This window comes from Gymnoscopelus braueri (genome assembly GCF_963280865.1).
Source record: "Gymnoscopelus braueri genome assembly, chromosome: 21".
NCBI classification, from domain to species: domain Eukaryota; kingdom Metazoa; phylum Chordata; class Actinopteri; order Myctophiformes; family Myctophidae; genus Gymnoscopelus; species Gymnoscopelus braueri.
The window spans coordinates 25,507,061-25,517,135 of record NC_137623.1 but is presented as its reverse complement, the minus strand read 5'-3'; the positions used below and the strand labels follow the sequence as shown (position 1 = coordinate 25,517,135).

The 10,075-nt window shown below is 40.8% G+C and overlaps 1 protein-coding gene across 1 annotated transcript; it reads right to left on the bottom strand.

The window, feature by feature from the left end:
* Positions 1-6,541: 6,541 nt before the first annotated feature.
* On the bottom strand, positions 6,542-7,378 carry bhlhe22 (basic helix-loop-helix family, member e22; the record flags this gene model as incomplete). Its single annotated transcript, XM_080417341.1, has 1 exon — positions 6,542-7,378. The coding sequence occupies one exon, from the start codon at positions 7,376-7,378 to the stop codon at positions 6,542-6,544; it is 837 nt and encodes a 278-aa protein (XP_080273467.1).
* Between the last annotated feature and the right edge of the window lie 2,697 nt (positions 7,379-10,075).

Below are 10,075 nucleotides of genomic sequence, written 5' to 3'. Positions count from 1 at the left end.
AATGTCATAGTACAACGGCTATTTCAAAAATAGCCGCTCTACAAGCTCACATTTGTAGATCAGTATTACGTTAGACATAATTTAGAAATGTTTTGTGGTTAAGCGGTTAAAGTATTGAGCATAATGGTAGTGTGTGACAGAGGACATGAGTGTAACAATGCAGTGCTGGTCTTTTCACAGAGCTGTCATGAGATACATGATACACACTCTATGACTCGTTAGGGTATACGCTCAAACACAAACAAATGGAAAGTGCATTGATGTTTGAGGAGGCTTGAACAATACAAGTTTATTGTTTATAGGTTGCAATACATTTCAAAGAAGTTATAGACAAAGTTATATTACGTTTGAGCCCTTTAGCATGCAGAAATGAACCTGTACGGGTCAATTTGTGTTTATTTGACACTCTCTGAGTTAAATTAAGACACTACCTCACATACAACCTCACAAGGTGTCGCATCATGATGCATTGTGAGCTTGTAGATCCACTATTTTTGTAAGTATAAGTATATAGGATTTAAGTGGTTAATCATGCCAAAATTGGAGTTAGAAGTCATCAACAAATCAAACAGATAACCTCTCCACAATATTTAAAATGTCTTTAGAGCAAGGATGTTACAGTCACAACTTTCTAATAGTTGTTTGCATGTTCCTGTCCAGAGTAAATTATTTTGTGTTGAATTAACCTGTCTCCTGAGCCCTGCAGCAGGTTCTATCCATAAAAAAACAGCACAAATTACTGTGCTCTGGCATGACTGGTTGTAATCCCCGGGAATAAAAGAACATCAGATTATGGCACAAAGAGAACGCCATCGGTAAACAGGGATTAGGGGATTGGGGCTGAGTTTAATCTGTTTAATATGGAAGCAGGCAGAATGTTGAGAGATGTTGCCCAATAATTGTATTTGGGAGGAGGATAATCACACATTGCTGGGTCATTTATTGTACCCTGTTAGAGCTTTCAGAGCTAAACACTGCGCCATATGTTTACCTGACCTCAAGGCTGCCTCAGAAAAAAAGGCAACCCATTCTCTTTACAACGATTTTGAACCTCATTAGGCAATGATGAAACCATACAGTTGTGAAAATACAGTAAGCTTCACTGAATATTATTAATATTGTGACATGGTTAGTTTCTATCCGTATACACATTTAAAATTAAGCTATTACTATGTTTTATGGCCTACTCTTGATAAAATGCGAGTTAACCATTTAGCCAGGGGTAGGCAAACACCTCTTTTTGATCTACCAGGTGATCGTATTGGGCTACTGAGGTGATCAATTGAGTTATCATGACGTTCATAGAACTTTTCTCCCCAGACAATCAAAATATAAAATATATCTTACCTTTATCTTTCATATTAAGTTTTTTTTTTTACATTATTTGTTAGTTCTATGTATTATTCTTGTAGTATTCGAATTAGCAGCCTATAGAGCTTGGGGAACTGAATAGAACAGAGCACCACCAGCATTACTTTGAGTGGTGTGCTCGTCAATGTTTTCACTGTCTTGCACTGGCTGATCACGCCTGCCTTGGAAAAAGGCTTAGTCATCCCGAAAAGGTTGTCCACCCCTGACTTAAGCCCTATGTACTTAGTTGTATAGTGAAAATAGCCGCTCTACAAGCAAGTTTCATCACAGAGCGTTGTGATCTTGTAGAATCCATTCTTTTTTTGCAGATCTGAAAACCCCAAATAGTATCGCCAGGGTTAATGTGGTTAAATTGAAACTGCGAGGCAGGGAAAACCTGACCGCACCAACCAATAGAAGACCAAGCAGTTCATCTGAGGCCACCGCTGTTACGTCTTTAATTAGATGTTCCTTACAAGCACCACTAAGAACTTGAAATCTCTTGAAAACTGAGAAAACCACTTTAATATTCATGTATGAATGAACTGTGTGTGTGTGTGTGTGTGTGTGTGTGTGTGTGTGTGTGTGTGTGTGTGTGTGTGTGTGTGTGTGTGTGTGTGTGTGTGTGTGTGTGTGTGTGTGTGTGTGTGTGTGTGTGTGTGTGTGTGTGTGTGTGTGTGTGTGTGTGTGTGTGTGTGTGTGTGTGTACTTTCCTCCACAGTATGACTGCTACAATTTGTTTTGTTTATTTGTGTCTGTGATTATAAAACTGACATTTTTATTGTATAATTATTTAGTGTAGTTTGTGCAAAAGTCCCATATTGCTTTATTTAAATGTCACTGGCCTGACAAGAGTAACTTACTGCACAGGAGTTGTTTTGAAGCCTCAGCCAATGTAAGACATATTCCTTTATATGTTGTTTATGGACACAGCAGGCTTGATTCAATTTGCCAGAGTTTTGCAGTTACTGATATGTGGTGGGCAGTTCACTTATATTTTGAATTTCCATGTTTATCATTCGTAGCATACATCACATTTGTGTTATGAATAGGCACCCTGCTGGCTCTTGATATGGTAAATTGGATATTTTATGTTTTATGAAAAGGGGCACGTTTTATCTCTCGCTTTTATTCATGACCCCTGAATCTAGTTGTAAATGCCTTTAAGACAGATTTGTTTTTATTAGATTCATGAATAAAAATGATGTAGCTTATTATGACTGCTGGCTGTTGGTCGGTAGCCACTGTGGAAAGCTTGTGTCCCTCGGTTTTGTCTTACTGTGGGACTGCTGAGTGCTTTATCACAGCACAAATGTCCAACCCCACTGCCAGCACTGCTTTAGAGGAACCTCATATGCATGTTTCATGTCACAAGCTTGCTAAATTCTATTGGTTCATCAACATATCAAAAACTGATAACAATTTGGGAATTTGAACAGTCCACTCAAATCATGTGTAACTTCACCTAAACATTGAAATTGGCCTCATGAGTTGAAAGATCTCCTGCTGCCTTTGAACTGCTTTTCCTTTTGGATGCTCTGTTCTGTGTTCAACACGCATATGGCTCTCCCTCACCCCTGGGGAATTGCCTCTTCTGGGCTAATGTGAATATTAGTATGGGTTAAATGCTCCAGTCATTTGTGTGTTAATGCATATTGCATAATTAATGTTTTTTGTGAAGTCTCAGCTTCTAACAGCGGCGGAAATGAAACCTGCCGTGTGTTTGTTTAACGTGGAAGGTTTGTCTCTCTTTTTTTTGCCTTGTTTTCTTTTCTCAATTTTTTTCATTGGGAAATGGACTGTGAGTCCAGTCATGGAAGTAAATTATACCTAACTATAATTGCTGACAGTATTTATATGCCAAAAGCCATTTTTGATGTCTACCTGATTATTTCCATTCCTGATTAAGGGCTATTCTGTGAAGATCCAATGCGTTCACAATCACAAGTGTGATGGGATTGAACGGGACAGTGTAATGACCCTGTTGTCAGAATGGCTCATACAGACACATTGCTGAGGTTGAAGACATCAGAGTGTTGTGATTTGGGGAACACAGTATCACGTTCATTTACCACGAGTCAAGCACACAAAGGATTGACTTTTTGTTTAAATTATGCCAAATGACATATTTACCAAATGCATATTGTTTTTATTTTGAAATATTTTTTTTTGTCATATTAATGTTGCTGTATCAGGCTATTTATGATACAATTTTTTGAAAAGTATTTAACATTGCATGATAATGTTATAATAGATTAGCTGTTTTAATTGCATTGATTTACTGAGTGGAGTTGAAGACCTGTCTATGTAATCCTCACACTATTCCAGACAGACTGTTGTTGGCCCTGTATTACATAGTTACTGATAGAAAATAATTAAAAAAAAACGTAACAGTATCAACTTAGGACCAGTGCTGATAGGAATTTGCCTTAGTATCCTATTGGGTAGCCTCTGTCCATGGTGCTAAAATCTTCAAAACATTTAAACTGTCATTCACATTAGTTTTTTACTGTAAAAACGTTGTGACAGACATCAAAAGTCACCATTCGGATGTTTAAATTCATCTCAGTGTATGTGTGTAATTACACTAAAATACAGTAAAATACACTGTTCCAAATATTTGGCCTGTGGTTTAAGTGTCTGCATCTATAATGTTCCCTCTAACCACCACAGTCATGCTATTTGTTCATGAGTGAATTGATGGAGCTGAAGATGTGCTCATGTGGTCACTGCTGTAGTGGACATTTTTGTCAAAATTCTGTTTTTGCCATGGACATACAAAATGAGTAGACAAACGCATAAAGAGTTAGCCCTAAATGACCATTACAGGTCTGTAACTCTGAGAGTGTTACATTTGTACACTCTCAGAGTTATGGGGGTCCTTGAAAATAAAACGTTTGAGAACCACTAGTAGTGGACTCCTAATCTGCCATAGTGTCATTAAATCAGTGTCATACAAATTCTGAGGAAAACCTGGAGAACTGGGTCGTATGATCAAAATAAGAACATTATAATGGTGTGTAAAAAATAAAATCTAAAATTTGACATGGACCAGGCCAAGTCTTGCCACGGAGTGTCCGGGTAGATGACCCCTTCTGTTCTTCCACCTTTTTAAATGCTGTTGCCCGTCCAGTATCTCGGTGTGGAGAAGACAATAGACAAATCCAAGCTGATTGCTGCGTCGTGATGAAAGACACCAAATTACGCCAATGAACGGTGTCGTAATTACGTTCCTTAATCACATTCTGGAGGTCTAATTGCCTTAACGATGTGTTTCATTAAGTGAGCCTATAGCCTATAGGTAGGACAGGACAGTCCACCGGTTTCATACACAGTTGTTTTCGGATTAAAATTATTATTATTATTGGGCTACACACCGTTATGAAAATTGTTTTAATTATCATAATTATAGTCGAGGAGCTTTGTTTCGCCCCCCCCCCCACACACACACACTGACATCTGGCCTCCGTTGTCAAGTGTTATATAAGCTCACATTCATGAAAAGTTACCGGTTTTTGTTTTAACATAAAATTATTAAACGCGCATTCTTTACCAGCAAATGGTAGGCTTTTTGTAAGCTACACCTGCATGGTGAGATTCCGAGAATCAAAGAATTAAAGAAAAGCTTAGCATCATCCTCAGACGTGAAAATGAAAATATATAAGCTACGTTTTAAAATAGCGAGTAAATATATGAAATATCTATACTTAGTTAATAAAAGATGGTAAACCCATGGTAAATGTTGAAATGTCATGCAGGTCATTTGGACATTTTAAAGTTGTTGCATTTTAAAGGGCAAAAGTTCCATGCAATGCATTCGGACACTCCACTCAAGTTACACTTCTTTGACATCAGATCTGTTTCTGTTGTTCAAAATATTTTAATAAAGCTTTTCAACACGGAAACACATACAAATGGCCCTCTTTGCTCATATAGGAACTAATATCTACAATTATCCACAGCTGGACCTGACAACGCGATAGATCTCGATACCTCGGCCTTCTCGTCGTGAGTGTGAGAGAACACTAATCATACAGCAACTCTGAAGCATTAGATTAGGCCTACTGTACAATACGCCATGCAAACAAAAGTACCCCAAAATCATTCAATTTAAAAACACACCGAAAGACCTTATACACGTTGATACAAGCGTTTAGAAATTTCGCTGACATTTTATCACAGTGCCAAAAAGAATTGGATAGGCTTAGGCTGCATGCGCAGTGTTTAGATGCACAAATAAATATGACTGATTTAAACAATTAATGTCTATTGCATTTCGTGACATTCTTCATGTATATGCTCAACAAAAGTTCGTTAAGTAGGCCTGTGTTAGTAGACAAGTATGCAAAGAAGAAACGTGTCATCATGTCAAAGTAAACAAAGCAGCAAAACTGAGGGTATAGAGACAAACTAATGTTCCAGCAAGTTGTCCATATCAAGTTGTCAGGTCACACAAATCTCCAAAAGGGTCCATATAGCTCCTGCAACACCTGCAGTCACTCATATACTTCTGTTGGTAACAGGAAAGGTGGGCACTAGGGACATCTGGGCACCTCAACATTTGTCCAAAATGTTAAAAAATGTAATATTAGAAAAATGGTTTTAAGTAAAGTAAAGTATACATGATAGGAATATGCTTAAACATTCGACAATTAAGGTCTAATATTTCTAAATTGCTACAAAACCTGTATATCCAGTCATTTTGGGGCATAAACAATAAGTTGAAGGATAACATTAAGTTAAGTCTATAATGATGTACCGTGCATGTTCACATCATGTATAGCATACTTTACATTACTTAAGACCATTTTTCAAATAGGCCTTTTTTTTCTTTCTTTTTTACATTTTGGACAAAATAGCCAATTTTACATTGCGGTGCCCAGATGTCCCGTGCCCACCTATGCTGTATCCCTTCTGTTTGGTTTTCACTGTCATTCATACCAGCACTTAAAGGATACTTTATATACACAATCAAGTATTGTCTGAACAAAAAAAAGCGCATTTTGAATGCATTTTGTAAATGTTATAAAAAAGTACTCATCGTCATTTATTCTGTCTCTATAGCCATATGCGACAACTGTATAGCCTCCTATGTCTCCCTCTCCAAAAGTGTTCAAAAGTGGTGTCTTCTTCTCTCGCATGTGCTTCGCCGAATCTGTCAGCCACAATAATAGTGGTTTCGTTGCAGTCTTTAAGGCTTGTCTGTACAATGTTTACACAGGCTGGAGGTGATGTTGTTGAACAGGCCACATTTATCAGGGCAGGAGGAGGATGCTGCCACTCCGGTGGGGAAGGGGTACCCAGGTCCAGGCGGGTACGCGCCCAAGCCAGGAGGAGCTGCGAGGGCAGTGGTCGCCGGTATGGACGCGGCCGAGATCGCCTGGCCCTGGTTGAGATAGGCCACCAGCCTCCTCATCTCCTCCAGCGCCTGCGCCTGCATGAGGATGTAGTTCTTGGCCAGGAGGAGCGTGGCGATCTTGGAGAGCTTTCGCACGGACGGGCTATGCGCGTAAGGGATGACGGAGCGCAGCTCGTCCAGCGCGTCGTTCAGGTCGTGCATCCTCCGTCTCTCCCGCGCGTTGATGTTCAGCCGCAGCGTCTTCTGCTCCTTGTTTTTCTTACCTCCTCCTTCGATTTTCCCCGCGCTCACTGTCCTGCCGTCGGTCAGCAGGATCATCTGCTCCTCGCACCTGTCGTCGCTGTCGTCATCGGGGCTCTGCTCTCCGCCGCTGCTCTCCGCCCTCTCGGAGGTCCTGATGCTGCCACCCGCCTCCCCGTACTTCAAACACAACGATCCGGTCGGCAGACCCAGCGGCTTCCCTCTGACCCCTGCCAGTCCTCCCGGCTGTATGGGGTCCGAGTTGGTCGGGTGGTCAAAGCAGCTGAGAGGTGACGACTGGCGGTCTCTGGCTGGTAGTTCAATACCAGCCGATGATCTGAAGGGGTCCATCTTTTTGTTTGACACGGCGCTCAGAGTTTTGTGAAAAATGTCTCCCACGCCGTTCAAGTTCATTCTCGTCGTGTCCATATATAGGCTCGCCTTCTGGATTCCGTGTTACTGTAGGCTAGAATAGTTTTTTTTTGTTGGGGGGGGGGGACACTTAAGTTTCTTCCCCGTGTTGTTGGGTCTAGTCGGTTCTTGAAGGATTCCTTGACTTGTCAGCTAAGTGTGGAGACGAGAGGCGACTCGCTCAACTAATAAGTGCTGCTCTGCTCTCCTATCTCATGTTCACCTCTTCGCCAGATCTCTTCACCAGATCTCCTCTTCACCAGATCTCCACGGCGATCATCGTTACGCACAAGATGCGAGTCTTTTACATCATTATCTCGAGGCGGGTTATTAAGAGGATTCGCCTATTGGGACAGAGTACTCTCTCCTTCTCCCTCTTTACCCAATCAGGTTAACGTTTTAATTAATGGGATTTAAACGGTGACAAACAATACCGCGTGCGCTCTCACTCTCTCTCTCTCTCTCTCTCTCTCTCTCCCCCCCTCTCTCCCTCTATCTATCTCTCGCCGTCTGGTTCGACCCACACAAGGTTGTGATCGAGGCTCCTTATAAATGACACGCAGGTCTATTCAAACAAATGCAGGACACGCCTAATGTTTTCAAAGCCTCCAGACTAGGCTACAAAGACATTTAACTGACATGTAGTCTATAGCATTCAATTGTGCGCTAAAAGTCAAACAATTATTTTGCATTTCAGTGCTGGCCAATAAGTCCTTATTGAGAAGTTGGTGTTTATTGTGGATTTTTGTCCTTGCCTTTCTTTGTTGAGTATAATAAATAAATGTATAAACTTGGTTACATGTAATGGAAATGTGAAACCTTATTGTATATTATAAAAGTATCCCTATTCATTTGACAAGAAATAAGTTAATTCAGAAAATGGTGTTACTTATTTCTGGTCACTGGGTAACAGTGACATTGTAGAGTGGATGTTGTAGATTTAATCTTTGTGCTGCACAAGTGATTGTTTATTATGTAGCCTATTTGAAACTGTAACCACCAAATTGATTATTTCCTTTCAAAAGCTTGCTTGTGGTTTTAGTGGTTTTAGGGGATAGTATACAGTACGTTGGGGATGATGTTAAAATGTTTTTCAGATTGATTTAACTACCACATGTGCTTCACTGTACGTTTATTTCCACACATATTTCCATAAGTGCCTCTTCTATTTCTATTAATAGTTACTTCAGACATTTTATGATTGGACTTGGGAGTTTTGGTATCAGAACTTACTTGTGTTTGTATTGCCATCTACTGGATTGTGAGGTGTAGCACATGAACAATAGAGTAATGATTATTATACCAGGGCCATAAGCAACATGCATACAGCCAATATTTTACTAAACGCATATCACGATATTTGAAAAAATACTTCAAACTAGTGATTGAAAAAAGTATTCATGAAAAATGTTTACTAAGATAATAAAAGTATAAAGTCCGGCCAAAACCTCATTCACTTGAGGAGTAAAAATGCTTCTGCAGCCAGGAAATAGTGACATCTGCTGGGTCATTAATTATAACTGCATGCTGATAATGACTTATTTAGCCTCAAATCCAGCGGTGCTTCCTTTCCGCCTGCTCCATGCGGTGCTGCTGAACTCACTGCTAGCTGTTACACCTTTAGTAGCCTCGATCTCCAGGCTTTTATTTTTTACCCGCCCCTCTAGACACAGATATCAGACCGCTAGAGCAGCCTACACCTTTAGTGGCTCTGTCCATGGTGCTGAACCCACTGCTTGCTGTTACACCTTTAGTGGCTCTGTCTGTGGTGCTGAACTCACTGCTAGCTGTTACACCTTTAGTGGCTCTGTCCATGGTGCTGAACTCACTGCTAGCTGTTACACCTTTAGGACACACAAGGTCCACCATCTTCACTATCATAGTAGAGCAGGGGTATTCAACAGGGGGTCTGGGTCCCCGAGGGGGTCTTCAGAGTTACTAAAGGGGGGCCGCCAAATCTTTGTGTGATATATATTTTTACCTAGCATCCCATTTCTGAGGAGAACTTTAGCCAAAAATAGCAGATCTATAGGCTCACAACTCCTCGCGCTGCGAGGCGTTGTGAGCTTGTAGATCGGCTATTTTTGGCAAAAGGGGTATAGGTGTAGAGGGAAAAAAGAGCAGACCAAGTTTTTTTTTAAATAGTTTAATCTGCAACACAATATAGAGGGTCCCTGCTTCATCTCTCTCAGCTAGGGGGTCCTTGGCCTGAAAACTTCTCTTCTGATTGTTTGGGTTGTTGTGAGAGATGACAAAAGGAGAAGGCATGTGAGGAGATTTCTAGCTTTATTCAAGGCCCACGCTGAAGATTTCAAGTATGCAAAACAGACATGTCCGAGACTTGCACGGAACATCCAAGGTCAATGTTTCCCCCACTGTCTCAGCATTGGGCTAATTAGCACATTTTCAGATTCCTACGCTTATGACACCAGTGTCCACAAGAGGCCATCAGGCAAGAAGCTATGATCTGACTAGGGTCAGAGACAGTCACTTTATCCTGAGACAGCAAGGGAACACCTTCATGGCCAATCAGGCTGGGCTAATGAGACAAGATGGGCCTGGATGGGGAAAATGCCATTACACACACATATAGTCTTGTCCCTCAGTCAGCAATTTTGGTAATGGAGAGCCTGCAGAAGCCTGGGCAGAAATGGATCTTTCTTTCCTTTTTTTTAAGAATGGAGAGCTTCTGCTTTTTCCCCCCCGCACTTCATT